Below are 21,242 nucleotides of genomic sequence, written 5' to 3'. Positions count from 1 at the left end.
CCCCAGGCCCGCCTCTGGTGGTTTAATGAAAGACACAAAACAGAATGAAGGCAGGTTTAGAAAATAAAGTTTGTTGGGATCTTGAACATTTTGGATAAACTAACAAAAAATATGAGCACACATTCAGGTCGTGGTGATAATGAGGAGTAACGTCATCTTATTTAGTTCCTGTGACAAAACACATACAGCTGCTCGGTTATCGGTGCCGCCCGGGGAGAGGGTGTCAGGAGGTTACCGGGTCTCCAGGAGGGAGCAGGGCTGCTCCAGACAGGCTGCCCTGAAACCGGAGGGCTGAGATCAAGGTCTCTTATGTGTTGCTCCGACTTAATAATTAGGCGTGTGACTATCTGAGCTCTTGAACGTCGAGCAGTAACGCAGCTTGTGGCCCGTGCTTTGTCCGCGAGCGTACTGAGGTTACACGGCAGTGGGGCTGCAAGCAAGCGAGTCAGCACACAGGTGTTTGGCCACAGCGACTGGTAAATACGGATTTTTGCAGCAGGGACGCGATCGTGTTGTGTCAGTAAGAGGGCTAGAGGAGCAGGGAGAGAATAATCTGTTGACAGGTCTGAAAAAATTTGGCATGCATGGGAATTTTTTAAAATAAAAGAAAGGAAAAGGTGCGGATGAGTTTTTCCTAGTAGTGATCACAGTGCATCGACAGCCGGGGTGTAGGGCGGCCCGGGGCCTTCACACAGTTCTGTCGGTCCCTGAGTGCTTCCTCACCACTTTACCTGCGTTCACCTGGTCCACCGCCAGCGTCTCCACCTCGGGCGGGGCCTGCGGCGGGGTCACGTGGTGGATGCGGTGCGCCACGCCCACGTGCGCCTTGTGCGGCTTCTCGCGGGCGGGGCTGTGCTGCTCGCCTGCGCTGCGGTCCGAGGCGATGGGCGGGATGACAAGGGGCCGCTCCTTGATGAGGTGGACCTCGGCCGACTCCCTGGCCAGCAGGAACGGCGTGGGGTCGGGCATGGCGTCCACCGGCTCCCGCAGAAGGAGTTTCCGACTCTCGGCCCCGAATCGGTAGACCTCCTCGAACTCGGGGTGCAGCGGGGCCGAGAGGCTCTTCTTCATACGGCGGCGGGGCGTCTCGGGCAGCTTGTCCTTGGGCGGGGCCGGCTTGTAGCTAGCCAGCACCGGGCTGCCTGATGGGCTGCCGTCCGAGGTCCCGCTGGAGCTCAGGAGCTTCCTCTTGGTGGCGTGCAGCTGGGAGGTCAGGTAGGCGATGGTGCTGGCGCGCTGCTCCAGCTCGCTGGTCAGCATACCCAGCTTGTGGCTCTTCACCTTCAGCTCCTCCAGGTACTTCTTCTCCCTCTCCTTGATGGTGTTCTCCAGCACCGCGATCATCGCGTTCTTCTGCTCCAGCTCTTTCAGCAGCTCGTTGTTCTCCTCTTCCTTCAGCTTCAGCTGAGCCTCCAGGTCTTCACATCTTTTCTTGAGTTCACTGCTTCTAGAAGATCCGTCTCCTAGAAGGTCAAGCCGAGGGAGCAGAGTAAGAACCCTCCGAGCAGGGTGGCCAGGCCCTGGGGGGGCAGGGAGGATGCTAGGCTTGCTTCACCTCCCATGGCGCAGGGATGGTGGATGGGGTGGGCCTGCCCAAGATGGGGCACCACAGGCCACAGGGAAGGCAGGTCCTCTCCCCTTAGGAAAGCTGGTTGGGGCGGGGGAGATAGATCAGGTAGTCTTTGGAGCACCATCAAGCTCCATTCCCTGGCCTACTACACAGAGGATGTCCCCAAATTTCAAAAATGCTGCATTATTAAAAGGGGCAATTTTAGAGTATTAGGCCTTTCCAAAGGCTTAGGATTAAACTGTTAGCAGGGCCATCTGTCTGCTCCATTCAAAGCACAGTTGGGAAAGACCAAATTGCACTTTCTCCATGTCTAAAGCACAAAAGCTCTGAAGTCGAGCAGACAAGATGCCAGGGTGCCACCCTTCCTCGGACATGGGTCCCCACTCAGCATCTCTCAAGAGAGTGGCGTCCTGGGCCTAAGCTCAGGCCCCTTCTCGGTCCTCGGCCTGCCCCTAATACCACAGAGGCTATGGCCATTTTGCACCCCCCACCCCAGGGTGTGCCAGTCATAACCAGCCCCTCAGCAAGACTCTCCCTGGGCTGAGTTCGTGCCCATGCAGGGCGGCTGAATTGGGTGGGTAGTTCATGAAGGCAGGAGGCCCTGGTGATCAGGCTGAACTAGCATTTGTGTTACTGTAAAGCAGTGATTTTCACCACCTGAGGCCCACCTGCCAGGCTTGCACTCTGCCTCCACATGAGAGGCCCCGAGCCAGTGGTTACTATGAGGCCCAGATGAGGGGCTGGGTTGGTGGGCAGGTGGGCTTGGGACTTAGGGCTAAGAACCATGCCTGGAGAACCAGGTATGGGACAAGAATGGTGTTTCTTCAGATTAGCCTGGGCCCAGACGGAACCAGAAGTGAGGACGGACTGATTTTGGTGACATGAATGGCAAGGATGTGGGCCAGGGTCCCCAACAGGAGGTGGATATCCTGTCTCCTGAATCCCTTGGAGGCCCAGTTCCTGGCCCCAGGTCTGTGGAGGGAGCACCTGGCATCCCTCCCCCGTCTCCAGGCCCCCCTCTACCACACACGGAAAGGGGTCCTGGCTCCTGGAAGACTAGACAGAGTGATGCAAATGGAAAGTCACTGCTTGATGGTGCACTCCGACTCAGGGAAACCATCCTAGTGTTTCACAAGGAAATGGACACATTCGTGACTATTAACCACCAGTGTGAAGCTTGTTTCAAAAAAGCTGTCTTGGGAGTTCCCGATGTGGCTCAGTGGGTTAAGAACCCATGGATGGACTAGTATCCATGAGGATGCAGGTTTGGTCCCTGGCCTTGCTCAGTGAGTTAAGGATCCAGCATTGCCATGAGCTGTGGTGTAAGTCATAGACACAGCTCTGATTTGACCTCTAGCCTGGAAACTTCCATATGGTGTGGGTGCGGCTGTAAATTTTAAAAAAGAAACGAAAAGGTCATCTTGACTCAAATGCGGTTTCTGCACTTTCTAAATCCTCACACTGAACTGGGAAGCAAGCTATTTGGGACAGGCCACAGAGGCCCTGGTTTCTAGCTCCTCTGCCCCAGCTGCCATCAGGCCAATATCTGTGGGAGTCCCTGATGATTTTGGTTTCAGGGGAGCATTTCTGACTGGAGTCTAGGGAAAGGTGTTCAGTGGTTCTTAGGGGGCCATCCAGTAATTTGCTCCCTCGCTCAACCACTATGTAGGGAGCATGTGCTTGGTGCCAGGTCCTGTGCTGAGCTTGACAGACACAGAGGAGGCAGGACCCTGCTCCCTCTCCCCTTTCTTCCCGGTTTAAATTACATGTGTTTCTTGATTACAGAAGGAACGCACAGCCACTGTAAAAAATCAGGAAACCCAAAAAAGCATATAATAGGCATTCCAAATACAGATGTCAGTCAAGAGAAAATGAAAGCACTTGTCCCTCCCACACCCTCTCCCACTGTCCAAGCTGCTCTCCCAGCTTTTCTCAAGAGGGCCCAGGGCACACGTGCGACTTTTCACAGCAAGTGTGTTTTCTTCTTTGTGTGTAATCAGTGAAAACAGATGGCGCCAACATGGACAACAGGAAACACCACCAGCTTCTGGGGAGGGAGTTCTTACCTGTCTGATCCGAACTTTTGAGTGTCAGCTCATACGTTAAATCTAAAAAGGAGATCATATACATTAATTTTGTGTGATTATGGTATATTTCAAAATCTTCATCAGCTCTAAAAACACAGAACCAATTCCCATGATCAGCCCGAGTCCTGCCCAAATAGAGCGAAGTCTGGCAACATTAGAGGCAAGTATGAGGACAGCAGAAACCATCAGTGGCCACTGCCCTTACAGAGGTTCAGCAGGAACCCCTCTTTTCCCTAATACACATCCCAACAGCTACGACTGGCAAGCAGTTTGCTCTGTGGATTACATTTTGGTAAATTTTAAATTCTAACCATTGTATTTAGATCCTCCAAGTCCTCAGTAGGCTAAGAACTGGCTTTACAGCTTTATGCTTGATGCATGTGGATTTGGCAGAGAGGATGATGTAAGGCATTCAAATGGACTCCAGTGATGATGGGTTAACCAGAGAGAGGAAAGAAAATCCCCCTTCTCACTCACCTGGCACAACTTTTGCACCAGCCAGTCTAAAACTGTCTTGATCACAGGTTCTGCTTTGCTCTATAGCCTGGCAGGCCTGGGACTGACCCCCACCCGCCATCCCCGGAGGTCACTGGACCTCCGTACCTGTGCAATGTTGCTGCAGCCGCCTGATCTCAGCGTGCAGCCCCTTGAGCGTGCTGGCGTGCTCCCGCTGAAGGAACAGGAGGTTCTTCTGTGCACTGTGCAACTGGTTCTCCAGGTTTGTGGCTGCCATGCTGACATCCAGATGACCTGCGGGGAGACAAAGACCCTGGTGGCTGTGCCTGACAGTGAGGGTCACAAGGGGGTAGGCTGGAAGAGGACGCGGCCTGCCGCCTGCCCTCCTTGGCTTTTCGGGGTGGAGGGCAGTGTGAGGCCCTGCTCTGGATGCAGAGGGAATACATAGAGTCCAGGGCTCCCAACTCTAAATCCTAGCCTCTCCATAGGCTACCCAACTTCAACGGACAGAGGCCAAAATCACTCCCAAAAGATTTCTGAAGAGGTGAAGCACCGGCTGCCTCCTTGGAAAAACTGGATGCCTGGGTAGTTGTATCTAGAGCTGCCAGGCCAGGAGTAGGGGGAAGACGAGGGGGGAGTTTCAGAGCGACCCCTGCACTTCACAGAGTTGACAGCCCCCAAATCCTTTTCTGGGGAATTTCATGAGAGTGATCTCTCAGGGCCACAAGGTGACTGAAGGCGTCTGGAGTCTGTCCGCAGACCCCGTCCCCGCCCCCCTCCACTGAGGCCTCCATCATCAGTCATCAGCTACTCACTCGGGGCCTCAGCCTCCCGGCCTTTACTGTAACTCGAGAAATGTGGTGAAGGCAATCGGCCTTTCTGGAAAAGCTACCAGAGTAATTCAAGATGCCTGGCGCAGCACTGAAAAATGCTAAGGATGAAATGTGGATTACTTGCCTATAAATTATTCTTGTGAGTACAGAGCTCAGCGTGCTTTTTCCTAATCTGCTAGGTCAACGAGTGCCCCCAGAGGAAAAGCCACTTCTCAGAGGGCTTCCAGTGGGGATGTGGCAAGGCAGCAGGATGCTCGAGGGTCTGCTCTGGAGGTGACACATGCCTGGCAACACCAGTCATACTCTTATCTGTAAGCACGACAATATTTACACCCCAGCTCTGGAGCTAAGAATAGTGTATACCTAGAACCCAGGATACACATTTTCATTCACACAAGAAAGCTGCTCCAGTGGGAAGTGAAGATGCAGAGAAGGATGGAGAATGTACCAGACAAAGCCTGAGAGGGCTGTACACTGACATGTCCTGGGAAGGACATTCCCCTTGGGGAGAAGCTGATGAGAGAGACCCGAGACGAAGAGGAAGCAGAAAGCATGGTTTTGGGTGGGAGTGTTCACTGCATCTTATCACAGGAAGTGCTTTGGCAAAGTATCTGCAGCCTTAGGATTTATCTTCCCTCTGGCTTAGCAATTCCAGTTCTAGGAATCCACCAGAGGGAAATAATTACTCCTGTGTGAGAAGATATAGCTGTGAAGATGGTCACTGAAGTGCAGTTTAAGTCAGAAAAGATGAAGCAAACTCAGAATCCAACAGGAGCAACGACCTGAATAAATGGTCATTTCTATGGAAGGAAGATCAGATTTCCCCAGGCCTTGAACTCTATCTAAATAAAATATGGCTGCAGATAGTGCCAGAGCTCCCATCAACCAGAGCTTCCCTTGGGGGAGCTAAGAGCAGCCTTTCCGCAGGAGCAGGAAAGTTTCCCACAACTGGAATTGTTTCTCTGCTGTAGCTACAAGCTCATTCTAACTGGAAACCCACGGTGCCTGAGGCCCCCAAACTGTAAGGTCAGCACATGGCCTTGGGAGGATGCTGACCTAACAAAGGAGCCAGCTTGGAGCAAAGCAAGCCCAGAACCTGAACCATGAAGGGCGGCAGAGTGTCTGAAAGCTGAACAGCCTCAGTTGGAGGCAAAGATAGGACCTTTTGGTAGAGATGCGTATGTTTACTTCCACTCAGCAACCCTGGGTCGGTCTGGCATCAATTCCTTGGATCTACGATGGGCTCTGCAAGTGGCAACTCTAGAAGAGACACCTTGCCTTTTACTTTAGGACAGAGCCAAACCTGCACTCCTTTTGGGGGTTTGCCATTGGTGAGAAAGAACAACTTACACCTGCTCCAGGACTTGGTCTGGAAAGGTAAAGAACGGACCTGGGCACATGGTGGACTCCAGCATCTACCACCTCGTCCTAGTGACCCTACTTGGAAAACAGTTCTCAAATCCACTTGCTTTTCTCTGTCTCTACACCTAAGCCACATCACCCCTCACCTGAATGCCTGCAGAAACCTCCTTCTGGCCTCTCTTGCTTCCTCAATTCCATCTCCACATAGTAGCAGAGTGGTTTTAACAGAACCTTCCATGGGGCCCACTGCCGAGTCAGGCTGGTTCAGGGGGCCCCAAGGCCAGCCCCTATGCCCTTGGTGCCAGCTGGTCCTCTGCTGGGCCTCGCTCTTTTCTTACCTTGGGCCCCTCTGCCCAGAACACTCCTCTCAGGTCCTCCCTTTGGCCTACCTTTTCTGTGAGCTGATATCTGCACGTCCCTTACTTCTTGGCACAAGGTCACAGGTCACCAGCTCTGGCCCCCAGGCTGAGTGAAGTCATGTACTCTGGTACCTCACCGCTTGCCCACAATTCTAATTAACTGTCTCCCATCTCCATGCACAAACTGCAGGCATCTTACTGCTGTGTCACACAGTGCCTGGCTCCCAGGAGACCCTCAGTCAGCACTTGCTAAACCAGTGGCCCCAGTGCCAGGCTGTGGAGTGTGGGTGTGACATCAGGGGAGCTCAAGGCTTTCAGGGCTGAAAAGCCTTTTTTTCCATGGGCTTCTGACATAACTTACAGGCCTGCCTTGCTCAAAGAAAGCATGACATATTAAAATTGCAAAAACGTTTCATCCAGCACCAATAGTACAAAATGAGGTGTTCCCAAACCCAGAAATAAGTATTTGCTTCTATGATCTGCCATAGGGGCGGGGTGGGGGGAGTGGGAGCGTGGCCACAGCAGGCACCCCAGTCCCCTCACAGTGTGGTATTAAATTTTATTTGTAACAAATTTAATATGATTTAAGTAAGTAGTCACATTCTAACTGCCTTGATGAGTCAGTGACTTGAATTGTACTAAATCTGTAATTCATTATTAATTCACCATCATAAGAGAGTACCCTTGAAGCTTCCCATTACCCTAGGCAGCAGTTTGGGGAAGGAGGAACACAGGGTGAACAGAAGGGTGTGATTATGTAACATTTGAAGCCAACAAGGGAGCTTCGACGGCTCTGTGTGTGCTCTGATGGTCAGAGGACAAGGGTTTTGCAGCCCTGTGATATTCTGTTTGGATGCTGTTCTCCCTTTCCCCACATTCTTTGCTGACTTAAAAGGCCTGGATGAGGAGATGACATTTGTGGTGGGTGTTCTCTGCTTGCTGGATGTATGTGAACCAGACAGGTCCACTCAGGTCTGAGGAAACAAGTCACATCTCCAAATGGGATCCAAATTACATTATTTTCTCATTACCTGAAAAAGATAAACAGGGTCCCTGACTTCCTGAGGACAGAGTTGCTGCTCCTTAAAAGAAGGTGATGTTTGGAGTTCCCACTGTGTCCCAGTGGGCTAAGAATCCGAATACAGCGGCTACAGTCACTGTGGAGGTGAGAGTTCGATCTCCAGCCCAGTACAGTAGGTTAAAGGATCTGGCATTGCTGCAGCTGTGGTGTAGGTCTCAGCTGCAGCTTGGATTCGGTCCCTGGCCTGGGAACTTCCATATGCCATGAGTACAGCCATACAAAAAGAAAAAGGTGGTGATGCTTTAATTACGTATCCTTGGCTACTGATAATGTGGAATCACTGTAATGACTTAATCTTCCCAAGAAGCTGATGTGAACGAAGCATCCTGTTTAGGCCAAGGAGACACAGCTGAGAGATGCAGCTCATTTGCAGGAATGGAGTTGGTCCTAGGAATCTTAATTCAGAATGTCTAAGACACTATGGAAGTCAGAAACGTGAAGGAGCATTTGTGACCCCTACCTAAAAGGGTCAGCATGATGGATGAAGGTAAAATGCAGGCATCTGCTGCAGATGAATAATGTGTCCTGCTTGAGTAAAGGCACTCAGCCCAGCTCAGCCGTGTCAGCCAGTAATGGAGGGTGACATTCATAAAGCTTGGCTGCAAAACGCTGCACTTTCTGTGTCAAAAGGGCACATGCTACACATTGTGGGCTCTTTGTATTGCAGCTTTTTGTCTCCAGGCAATCCCATTTTGTTTCTCAGCATTACTAAGAGCCAAAGGCAATTTTACAGTTATTTGCTCAGTCAAAGGTGGCGTGGCCTAGACGTGGGCCCTCTTTTTCCCTTGGAGACACAGCCCTCACTGAGGAGGATGGGGTTTGGCAGCCAGAGAGCAAGCCTGCCCCAGCCAATGGGGACATTGCCTGCTTTCTTCCCACAGAACTTTAGCAGAAACAAAGGGAATGGGCATCTCAGAGTGAGACCACCTGTGGAACAGGTTACCTTGACCTTGCTCAGGAGGTTAGGCCACATCCACAGTTTCTCCTGTGGCAAACTCACTAGGAGTTAAATTTCTGTGAATTTACTCTTTATATGTTCAGCAAGTTAACAGATTCTAGAGAGATGGGCATCTGGCCAAGACAGTTTCCAGGAGCTGGGAGGGGTACTAACATCCGCTCGTGGTGATAACAAGCTCTTAATGACGGTTCTGAGAGACGTGAGGACCCCGACCACACTGGATCTCAGCAGGAGGACAAGTGGCCTGTCAGCAGTTCATGCCCAGTTCTCATCCTAATTCAAAAGTAATGTCCTTTCCTCCCTTTCAGGCCTCAATGTACAGATGATGACATCATGATGTTATTTATGGACCATCTCCACTTGCACAGGCAGAGTGCTTTCCCACCACTTACATCATTTTTGATTGTTTTTATAACACCCCTGTGAGGAAAAACAGGAATATCCTACCCACAAGCGAACATATAAATCAAGAAATGCTGCATCTGAGCCTTGTAGCAGCTCCTAGCCCTCAAGTCCTATGGGTGAGAATCTTGAAGGTGGATTTCAGTTTCATGCAGAAATTCAGATGCTCTCCAAAAAAACCTACATCAAACCGGTAATGCTCTGAAACGGGGGTGCTGGGGGGAGTAGGCACCGTCCATTGCAAGAGACTCTTGGCCCAGGAAGAGCTGCAGCGTCCCCCAGCGGATTACCAAGCCAGGGTGCTGTGACCTGTCTGGACCAACACTGCTCTTGGAGGCAGGACCCATGGCTCCTTATGCTCCCAGTGAGTCAGTCAACAACTGAAAAGGCTCTGCTGACCATCCAAGATGGCTAAAAGACTCACCGACGGGTCTTGCTTTTATTAGCAGCAGTTTTCCAGGCAGTTGGGTGAGGGCATGTGGGCCCAGCCAGCGCCTTCCTGAAGCAGCTGGGCTGGCTCAGGGAGAAGGAACGAGGCACCAGTGCATGGCTTGTATGTCCCCATCCTGGGATCTGGCAGGTGCCCAGGCGAAGAGCCAGGGCCACACTCTCTTGTCCTCTCCAAGGCCAGGCTAACAGAGCCCTCTGCGGGCTGAGTCAGCACTAAGGCTACTCCCAGGCCAAATGCAGTGCCTCAGCTCGGCCACCAATGGCCAGAAACAGTTGTGACTTACAGCAGGGAGGAACCAAAGCCAGACTCATCTTTCCCCCTTTGGAACACGTCCCTTTCTTTTTCTCTGACCCTCTCCTAAGCACACACAGATCGTGTCTACATCCTCATCTGCAGACACAGCCCTGATGGTGTTGCACATCCCTCGGATGCTCTTGGGGCCAAGCCCCATGTCCCCAGAGGCCCTGCCTGGGGCCCCTCCCCAGCCTTGCCCCACACCCCCTGCACTCTGTCACATTACCCTCCCAACACGGCTTCTTGCACATCTCTTCCCTCTGTCCGCAGTGCTCCTGGCAAACCACCTCCCACCCTGCTGCCTAATCAGCTCCCATTCTTCCTTCATGTCTCAACCCACGTATTACGGTACAGGCTTCAGATAATTCTATATGGCTTCCTGATGGTGCTGAGTGGAGATCTCAACAAGAATTACATGGCATTAATCAAAAAGCACTGCAGCAGCACTGATTTGAACATGACCTCATCCCATAATTTCTTCACATGCCTGGAGCAATATTTTAAAGTACCCCTGGACCACATTTCTTAGACTGAAAGAAATGGAATATCTTTGATAGGAAAGGGTCTCACGGTTTAGAAAGGAAATTTCTTTGTTTCTGGGCAATCAAAAGTAGACTTATCTTTTCGCTCAACACACAGCTGGTGGGAATAGGGTAATGATTTTTAGAATCTGAAAAAAAAATAGCACACCAGTACTCACATGGTGCTGCGAATTAGTTATAACAAGCTATTTTAGACTCTAGTCATGAATAAGTTATAACCCATTCACATTTGGTTCTCATGCCACAGAGGATCAGAGCGTATGGAGTTGTGCTGCTGCTAGCACGTGCTCTGCGGAGCCTGGGGCCCGGCTGGCTCTGCACAGACTGTGGCGTCAGAGCGCCTGGTGCACAAGGACCTCTGTGGCTTTTTCATGGGAACTTTCAGTGCCTCCCTGGTGTCCTTCAGCCAAAAGCACTGTCATGGAGAAAATGAAGGTTGGCCAGAGGACAGAGGTAGCAAGTGCAATGATTAAATGTAAGAGGAGAAGAGATGGTACCCAGCAGGACAGTGATGTCCTAAGTAGATCCATGGATGCAGGAAATGCTGAGGGTGGAAGAGACCTTCAAAATCAACGATTCTACTGTCACTTTATTTCAAGATTAAGAACCTGTGGCCTGGAGTTCCCGTCGTGGCGCAGTGGTTAACGAATCCGACTAGGAACAATGAGGTTGCGGGTTTGGTCCCTGCCCTTGCTCAGTGGGTTAATGATCCGGCGTTGCCGTGAGCTGTGGTGTAGGTTGCAGACGCGGCTCGGATCCTGCGTTGCTGTGGCTGTGGTGTAGGCCAGTGGCTACAGCTCCGATTAGACCCCTAGCCTGGGAACCTCCACGTGCCGTGGGAGCAGCCCAAAGAAATAGCAAGAAGACAAAAAGAAAAAAAAAAAAAAAAGAAAAGAACCTGTGGCCCACAGAAGATTTGCTTATTATTAGCACAGTGGGGTAAAAGGGAGCAGAATGGCCAAAGTCTTGAGGTGCCAGACTGTGTCTGGGGTTAAATCTGTTTTTGTTTTTTGTTTTTTTTTGTCTTTTTGCTATTTTTTTGGGCCACTCCCGTGGCATATGGAGGTTCCCAGGCTAGGGGTCTAATCGGAGCTGTAGCCACTGGCCTACGCCAGAGCCACAGCAACGCGGGATCCAAGCCGAGTCTGCAACCTACACCACAGCTCACGGCAACGCTGGATCATTAACCCACTGAGCAAGGGCAGGGACCGAACGCGCAACCTCATGGTTCCTAGTCGGATTCGTTAACCGCTGCGCCACGATGGGAACTCCATGGGGTTAAATCTGAACCCTATCTTGTCACCTAAACCTAAACCACCATGGTATGTAACTCATAGAGTTGTTTTAAGTGCTAAATGCAATCACTTATGGGGTCTGGCATGTAGTAAGTGCTCAGTAAATGTTAGCTATATTATTTATTTTTAGCTATATTATTGTATGTAAATATCAGTCAATATATAAATATATCTCCGAGTTGTTTACTTAGTCCCACACTAGTGTACATAGCCTGAACATCACCTAAGTGTGGAAGTGAGCTAGCAAAGGATTCCAGTAACTTCCAAAGAAGGAAACATAAAAGCAAACAGAAGCGTTTTCTGCTGGCCTTTATCTTCCAGTTTCACTGGAGAGGAGCCATTCAGGGAAGTAAATAATGAGAGTCAGGCAGAACCAGGCACCCTAAGGGACAATAAAACCTCCTTACTACTTTGAAACAATCTATAGTACTCTCTATAAGAAGCTAAAAAAATGTCGAAGGCTAATTAGGCCATCAACTCTCAATCCAAAATACTGCTTTTAGGAAAAAGACACTTACCGTCTCTGAAAAATGAATCCCCACTTATTCTGAATTCACAATCCTGGATAAAGAAACTGTTTTAAGCAGCACGACCCTGTTATTTCTACTTGTACGTGTATTTAAGAAATTCAACTGGGAAGTTGTTTGAGAATCCCCAAGAGTTAGGGCACCAAGAAAAATGACAAAATTTTAAGGAAGAGTAAGCACACTACAATCACTCCAGAAATATTTCAGTAAAAAGAATGAACACCATTGGAAGAAAAAACAAACAAACATTGAAAACAAAAGGTGCAATTAATTTTTTAAAGTGACAAGAAAATCTTATTTATTATCACTCTTAAAGAATCAGGATAATTTTTAGAATGCAACAGGAAGTCAACACCTTAGCACAGGAGCTCGGGCTCCAATTCGGACTTGGCCACATTTGAGTTGCGGCCTGTGCCCTCACCTTTTTTTTGCCATAACATGAGGCACAATAGCAGCCCCTACAGAACATAGTAGTTGGGGATAAAGTGAGATATCTTATATAAAACACTTAGCATACCTCTGGTATATTGTGATAAGGTGGTAACAATTAAATTTGCACTTATTTGAATGCGAAAACTGAGTGGAAGTGTTTGGTGGGGTTCTGTTCTCTGTCTGGGTAGGCAGAATGCATCATCTTTTAAGAGATGGTCTCTAAAAGTGAACTCCAGTAGAAAAGGTGATCCATTTCAACTGATTTTGTAAGATAACCACCTTACAAAGTGGTTGCCAGTGTCTGCCAATGAGGGGTTAGTATGGTAATCTAAACTAGGATATCATTAAAAATGATAACGTAGATATGTATTTAATGACAAGTAAATACATGTATAATAGGTTAAATCAATAGTATATTAAAAGCTGTATATATCATATTTTTGTAGATATAAGTAGAGAAAAATCTACAAATATATATAACAAAGCATTAAAAGCATTTATCTCTAGATGGTAGGTTGTGAGTGATTTTTACTTTAAAAAATTCCATTTTGGGGAGTTCCCATCATGGTGCAGTGGTTAATGAATCCGACTAGGAATGATGAGGTTGCGGGTTTGGTGCCTGCCCTTGCTCAGTGGGTTAAGGATCCGGCGTGGCCGTGAGCTGTGGTGTAGGTTACAGACGCAGCTCGGATCAGGAGTTGCTGTGGCTCTGGCAAAGGCCAGCGGCTACAGATCTGATTAGACCCCTGGCCTGGGAACCTCCATATGCCTTGGGTGCGGCCCTAGAAAAGACCAAAAAAAAAAAAAAATCCATTTTGGTAATATCTAAAGCTTCTATAATTATGAACATATAATAATTTATAGTCAGAAAAAATTATAAAGCAATTTCACTTAAAAAGTATAACCGCTAGCAAAGTGGTATTATATGTTTTAACTATATTGTTCTAGGATAGTCTTGGGTTGCTTTACCAGAACCAAGAAGAATTAAGGAGAAGGCAATTTTTATAGTAGCAACAATTTAGTGTCCCTGAGATATGCAGAAAGTGATCATGATAGGACTCAAGTACCTCCCCACCCCCAGGCATTATACATTCCTGCAATTCTCTGACATTATCCATCATAAAATATAAGGCCCATCAACAATTATTTAGACACTGACAGCCATTTCTTTCTGAAAGAATGTACAGCCTAACATTAAAGTTGTAATAGATGTGATTAGACGGATCGGCAATTAGATGGGGAAATATGATACATGGTTGTCTGGGAAGTCTGCAGTCACTGGAGGCCTACGTGATGGATTTATGAACCGTGTTTCTCTGCAGTCTGATTACCTCATACTCCAAGAGTTTCTACTTGGCTTCTATTTAAAAACCATGTTAAGTGTCTGTACACTGGTAGGGGCTCAGCCCTTCTGTGCAGAAACATCTCAGGAAGAAAGCAAGTCTGTTTCAGGCTGCCTAAAGTTGCTTCTAAGTGGACTGCGCCGGCCACAGTGGACAAATGTATGAGCTCCCACAGTCTGATATCATAGAGTGCCTTTTGGGAATGCCTGGGCCTCCTGGAAAACTGGGTGACTTCATGGCCCAAATGCCTGTACCCTGTGGCAGACCCCAGGAGGCAGGAGTGCCAGCACCCCATCTCCTAGCTGGGAGGGGCTGCTGTCCAGGCATAGGGCCAGTATGCAGCTGGCTTGGAACTTCCTACTTCAGGGAAGTTACTTCTAGGGAAGAAGGTAGCCAAGTGGCTGGTGGGGCTGCGGTGGCTCTGCTCAGCCCTTCCTGTTCTCCCTGCATCCTCCTCCTGCCCTTTCTGGGTGGCCTCCAGATGACAGCCCTCTGGGATCACCCAATGGCTTCATTTCAGCAGCTAGAGCAGAAAATATTTGCAACTAAATGGAGATGCCATTTGTGAGCTTCTAACAAGCTTGTCATTTACCAAGATGATCCTGAGCCAACAAGTTAGGGACATATAAATCTCACAACTTACCACACCAACAGTTCTACCTAGTGATACTTTCCTTTAAATGGAAAGCAAAAGCAGCAGGTCATACCTGATTAGTGTTTCCATTTCTACACCTGACTGTGATTACTGCAGATTTTAACTGTCTGCTGGTTGATAGCTAAAAGGTACGGTGACCCAAATGCCAAGCTGTCTTTTCACACTAATGAAAAAGGAGCTACTTCGTAAATCTTCGTGCTTCATGCTAATCCTTCTGAGGCTGAGAAGACACATTTACTTGCTTTAAAAATCTCTCTATAGTGTGCCAAACAGGTGAGCCATTTCAACTGGCTTAACTGATGGGGCTTCTTTTATCCATTTTGTAGGCCTGACTCATTATTGCATAAGTTTTAAGGAAAGAAAGATATTAACTGAAGCTCTATACACTTTAACCATAATTTCCCTTTATTACTTACAATAAACTAAGCAAGTCAACTGTGTCATTAGTGCTAATAGAACATATTTAGCTGTCTTTACTGGGCATCTGAGAAGATGATCACTTAGAAAAGACTCTACCTTTGTGATACAGTAGAAGGAGCTCTGCCTAGGCCCAACCATGTCATCCTGGACAGCATTGTAATTTAGTTAGGCAATCAAGTGGAAACAAATAACCTCCTCTGACTTGCCCTTCTACAAGATGGGCCCATACAAGTAATTTCAGAGGACTTTAAACAGGGAGGATAGAAGAGACCTTTGGAATTGTTAAAACAGTCCAACGACAATCAATTCACTGACCAAAAGGCACCAGGGCCAAGCATTCCATTTTAGCAATTACATACCCTCTGGTGATCACTCATAAAATAACTTCATGGGATTTTTTTTTTAACCTAAGAGTAACATCTTGAGCACAAATATTTCTAAAAGATGACACACTTACTCTTTTAAAAAGGCATTTACCTAGATCTTCATTTGCTATAGCTTTTTTGATGGCTGTGGCATGTCCACCTGAGGCTACTAGCCCTCTTGATCTTCCATCTACTGCTCTGAGAGTCCCAACATAGACTATCCACTTCTTAAAAAGCTTCCTTTCTGTGAGCTTCCTGTGCTGTGTAGAATAAATGAGGCAAGTTTACTGATGACATTTCAGGCTGACTCCCATAAAGTTCTTTCTACTCACAGTGATTCTTTATTGTGTCAGGGAGCGAGAGAATTCCCAGAATCCTATATTCTAGTTCTTTAGTAAGTTGTGCATTAAGCTCCTGGGGAGGAGAACTCCACACCATACACTGATCCATTAAGAAGGTCTGGCATTGAACATGAACAGGCAACAATGAGATCTGGATGAAGCTGACGAGCGTGAGAATAAGGCAAGGTACTCGGGTGCTATGCATGTAATTCAGGATTTGTCTTTGCAATCAGATTTGGGTCATATTAGATAAATGAGCCCTCAGTACATTAGCCCCACAGAAATAAATGAAAACATAAAAGTAAAATTAGAGGTAGGGCAACTGTAGTTAGTAGATTATCTGTCATTGTGAGAGGAGAGCAGAAGAAATTGGAGAAAGAAAACAACCACTGCATCTTATACTCTTTTGGATTTTTCAGAGAGTGGGATGCAATTCAGTATTTTGTGATTCTTCACTGTCCTTGACGTTGACACTATTTTTCTTTTGCACTTTTGTCACTTTTTCCATTTGTACAATGGTCTTTGTTTTCCTCTCATGTTTGACCTCATGCTCTCACAATGGGATTAATTATAATCTTCCATTCATGACACTCTTTTAGGGCCCACATTAATTTACCTTTAAAAATAAGCGTACCGGGGGGTGGGAGGATATGCTTGGGCTGTGGGATGGAAATCCTGTGAAATCAGATTGTTATGATCATTATACAACTACAGATGTGATAAATTCATTTGAGTAATAAAAAAGAAAAAAGAAAAAAAATAAGCGTACCATGTGGCCACAGTTTTGGAACTTGGCAATTTTGGTTTAGAGCACCCAGATTTTCCATTTGAAGTCCAAAATTCTTGGGTTAGGTGTTTCAGCTTCTTCTGGTTGATCCAACTCTGGTGACTTTACTGGTCAGCTGGGAGCACATGGAATTTGTTTTTCCTCCCATTTTTCATAATGGGAAGGATGGTACCTCAGATCACATGGGGCACTCTTCTTGCTGGTTGTGGGAGGATGTGAAGCAGCTCCCATCTGAGTGAAACAGCAGTGATGTGCGTGCCCAACGATGCTTTTCAGCTGGCTTTCCCCTCCTCTTCTAGGGTGTGACCCCTGCAATTTAAAGTGGGCTTGCTGATGGTGATGGTGCTGGGTTGACAGTCTGTTCCATCTCCCCCAGCTCTACCCTGCACAGCATCTGGGTTGGTCTAAGGCACCTGGGTCTTAGGTTGTTATAGCATTTATCACTATTTAAAATTAGATCATTTACTGATCTTTCTTACAGAATTAGAATGTAAGCTCCATGAGAACAAGGGCTTTCTGTCTGTCCCCTGCTATAAAACCGGCACCCAGACCAAGGAATGCCTCCTGTTAGTAATCTGAGCTGTCCCTTTCAGAAAAGGTCCTCCCTCAAAGAGAATTGGTGGTAATTTCTCCTGACACCCCTCCCATCAGCCGCCCCCCCCCCCCCCAGCATTAGGCAGTGTATGACAGAACTTGGAGATTCTTCTCTGCCTGGCATGGGAATAAGGCTGGAGAAGAAGGAGAACTCATTCATGCATGCCTTCGGGAAGCTCGCAAATAAAAAGGCCAGCAAACTATCAAGCCATGTGCAAGTGAAATCAAGTTTAATTTCAGTGGGAGGGACAATGTGGGCTTGTTCAGGACATTCTGCAGATTTTGTGACATTCAGGATCTCACTGGGTGCTGCTGCTTTACACCTGGCAGTTATTTCTGTTAGGGGCTGACAGCGTGAATTCCTGGAGCTGACAGTGGCAACGAGCCCAAGAGGTGGCTCTGCTGTATGTGAACCGGGCTGGGTTCAGGTTTCTGAATTTTTCAGTGGAGGCAGAGATTTAGAAACGCAGGAAATGCTCATGCTGAGCTTTGATGATGCTCCTCCTGGCCCGTGACAGAATGAGAAAAAAGAGGGCAATAGCTTTTTTCCATAAAGCTAACTTTATTCAAAGGATACATCCTTATTTTCATTTTAGAACTTCCTAATTTAAAAAGGCACTCTTCCATGAGTTCTATAAGCCTGGAAACCACTCTAGTCAACAAGAGGTTATGGTGATTGCCAGGAGCTTAGCATCACCGTTGATTTTGTCTTTTATCTTTTGAAGTTTACAAGGCCCCTTATAACAGGCTGGGCAACAAAGCCTCCATTTAAATATGCACTCAAGGTTAAAGATCAAGCCAGCATGTATTCCAAAGGGCTCGCTGTGTACTGAGTCCCGTGCCTGCAGCTTACTGGGGATGTGAGACTCAGCTACCAAAGTACAAAGAAAACAATGTATAATTAAACCCTCATGGGGATGCCAAGTAAGGGGCCGGGATGGGTAACCCGCCACAGCACTTGAGGCTCTTTCTCCCTTACCCGCCTGGCTCCCGTATGAGGCTGTGAACAACCTTGGCAGGTGGGGACTGTGTCCTGATCATTTTAGCGTTCCTGGTACCTTACACACTGCCAGGCACACGGAGGTGACTAATAAGCGTTGAGAGGCTAAGGACTGCAGTTTATCAAGACGGTCTGGCTCTGAAGAGGCAGGGACTGGAGCTGACGCTTAAGGATGGGTAGGGTTTACACACGAAGAGGTAAATGTGAATGAAGTTTCAGAGTCACAGTGAGACCATTATATTGTCTGACATGGAAAGAACATTCTGGGGAGTGGCAGAAAATAAAGTCAGAAAAGCTAGGGCTGGATTTGAGTTGCTTATTAAAAGCTACTCAGAAAAGCCGAGATGGAAGAGAAGAAATGGGGCAAAGTGGAATTTTTGCCCAATGAAGGCAAATGTTGTATCAGAGGGAACTGAGGCTGGGGTGGGGTGGGGGGATGATACAGGATGAAGGGAAGGGAAGGGCACAGCCACACATCCTGTAGCTCCAGGGAATCGGCGTGAACACAGAACGGCCCTGGACCCAGTGACACACCATTATAAACCCTCTGATGACCAGACATCCTCCTGTTTCACGCAGTAACACACGAGCTCAAGGGGTTACATGACTTCTTTAAAGTCATAGCTAGCAAGTGGCCAGTGGAGCTTCATCCTAAACCAGGCTAACTCCGGGTGCTCGCCCTTGGCCATGAACTCTGCTGTTCTCCCCAGGCGAAGATGAAAGGAGTGTACACTCCACACAGGCAGAGCGTCATTTGCTCCATATTCCACCTGATAAAACTCCTCTTCTGCTCTTTCCTTTCTCATGTTAAATTTTAAGCCTCTCAGGTCTACTTGTTTTTGCTCGGTGAATTCTAGTGCTTATTCTTGAGAATGCTGCTTGTGAAAAAAATCTCAGAATAAGAGAAAATGTTTCTACACTTCTAAAGCTGCAGAAAAGCAGATACTATTCTGGATTAGGCAGCTAGTTCTGTTGAAGAATCACAAGCTTACTCTGCTTTTCAGTGTGGAAACATGTATAAAAATGTGTACTTCTGTTGTATTACCAAACGTATATTTGAAGACATCTGGACTTTAGAGGTTGTTGCTGACTCACTTAAAAATGTCACTTTTAATTTCTGAAAGTCTACATTTTCTTTTTAGGGCTGCACCCAAGGCATATGGAGGTTCCCAGGCTAGGGGTTGAATCAGAGCTACAGCCACCGGCCTACACCACAGCCACAGCAACAACAAATCCGAGCTGCGTCTTCGACCTACACCACAGCTCACAGCAATTCCGGATCCTTAACCCACTGAGCAAGGGCAGGGACCGAACCCGCAACCTCATGGTTCCCAGTCAGATTCGTTTCTGCTGTACCACAATGGGAATGCCCCTGAAAGTCTGCCTTTTCAGTTGGTGGCCTTGATAATTTTATCATCTTAGCAATACGATTTTTTTTTTGTCTTTTTGCCTTTTCTAGGGCCGCTCCCTTGGCACATGGAGGTTCCCGGGCTAGGGGTCGAATCAGAGCTGTAGCCACTGGCCTATGCCAGAGCCACAGCAACACGGGATCTGAGCCGTGTCTGCAACCTATACCACAGCTCACGGCAACGCCGGATCGTTAACCCACTGAGCAAGGGCAGGGATCGAACCTGCAACCTCATGGTTCTTAGTTGGATTCGTTAACAACTGCGCCACGACGGAAACTCCTTAGCAATACAATTTAAAGAGGAAAAAAGACATCCCCTTTTTGAAGACAATTTTTAAGGTTTCCTGGTTAGTTAGAGGGGGGCCTGGAATTTCTCTCTTCATACAGAAGGTTGAGTTCAGTACAGACACTGACACATCCTTTATTCAGATGAAGTTTGAGTCTGCCCATTCAAATCAACAGTTGGCTAACCAGAAGGGGAGGAGAGAGAGGAGGATGGAGTCTCCTTGCTGAGCCAGCCAAGAGTGGTCTAGGTAATTCCCATCAGGTCTTCTGAGGAACAGGCCTGCTTCTGCCATCTGACTAGCCTGCGTGGAATGGTCTCTACGTAAGATTTTTTTTCCCCCTCAGAGAATCCACATAGTTACTGTTCTAAAGCTGATACAACCTACAGTTAGGTTTTGGGCCAAAGGATACATGGAATTAGTGTATAAATGTCATGACTTGAGACAAGTGCAGGTAATCAGTACTGGAGGGAAAACACCCTGCTGGTGAAGCCCATTTGTGGGGCTGATCGAGTTAGGCAGTGGTGCCCCTGGGGAGACTGGCAGGGACAGGAGATGTGGTGGGCTGTCACAGCCAGGGGACGGTCACTTCTGGCATCTAGTGGGTAGAGGTCAGGGGTGCTGCTAAACAGCCTAAAATGCACAGGATGGCCCCCAAGACACAGAATGGTCCTGCCTCGAAGGTCACAGTGTTGTGGTTGAGAGACCAGGGATTAGTCAATCTAATCTGAGGCAGGACTTTTCCCTTTTGACTTGAGGTTTAGTCTGCTCCCCTTGGGTTTCTGGGGTTGCTAGTAAACCAGGGCTGATGGAGCTCTCAGGAGGGACAAGTCCCAGCCCCATGCAGACTCCTTCCTATAACAAAGGGCTAGTGGCCTTGGAGGAAAGGCAGCTGTCAGTGAGTAACTATGATGGGGCCTGTTTGAGAGAGCTTCTACCCCTCATCTTCAACTCTTGGTGAGGCAGGTGTGCAGAGAGGCACTGCTTCACTCACTTCCCTGTGCCAGGTCAGAATATACACATTTCCTTTCTTTCTCTTGCTTGGAAGAAAGGGGCTGCATGTAATATTTGCCTAAGAATATAATAATTTTCTTCCTGTTACTGGACAGTATGAGATTTTGTTTTTCCTGTTGAATGCTTAAGTGAACTGAGAAATGGAGAGGGTGAATGCAATTCTGGAACCCCAAGTGAGCAAGTGCCTCAATGGCTGAAAGTTGCTGCTCTGTTCCACCAGGATTTTCTGGTCTGGTCACCAGGACTTAACCAAAAGATAAAGACGACTCACTATCAAGGACAAAGATTGAGCCCTCCGTGAAAAGGACAGGCCCTACCTAATAACCCCTGCTATAGCCTTATCAGTGGGAACATAACATTCAAAAACAAACCAACAAACCCT

At 47.8% G+C, this 21,242-nt stretch overlaps 1 protein-coding gene across 8 annotated transcripts in view; it reads right to left on the bottom strand.

The window, feature by feature from the left end:
• Positions 1-21,242, bottom strand: part of CCDC92 (coiled-coil domain containing 92) — a 28,164-nt gene that overhangs the window by 1,785 nt on the left and 5,137 nt on the right. For 3 of the 8 annotated variants that reach the window (XM_047759960.1, XM_047759959.1, XM_047759962.1), the window contains exons 2-5: positions 4,261-4,407; positions 3,637-3,678; positions 732-1,463; positions 51-277 (exon numbers count right to left, since the gene is read on the bottom strand). In XM_047759960.1, the coding sequence (XP_047615916.1) occupies positions 162-277; positions 732-1,463; positions 3,637-3,678; positions 4,261-4,390 (1,020 nt within the window). In that variant the 5' untranslated portion in view covers positions 4,391-4,407 and the 3' untranslated portion in view covers positions 51-161. Of the gene's footprint in view, positions 1-50; positions 1,464-3,636; positions 3,679-4,260; positions 4,408-15,544; positions 15,693-16,542; positions 16,870-21,242 lie in introns of those variants that run through there. The other 5 variants (XM_047759955.1, XM_047759956.1, XM_047759958.1 and 2 more) reach the window with 4 other exon arrangements.

This window comes from Phacochoerus africanus, chromosome 15 (assembly GCF_016906955.1).
Source record: "Phacochoerus africanus isolate WHEZ1 chromosome 15, ROS_Pafr_v1, whole genome shotgun sequence".
NCBI lineage: Eukaryota > Metazoa > Chordata > Mammalia > Artiodactyla > Suidae > Phacochoerus > Phacochoerus africanus.
This window is presented reverse-complemented; position numbering and strand designations above follow the sequence as displayed.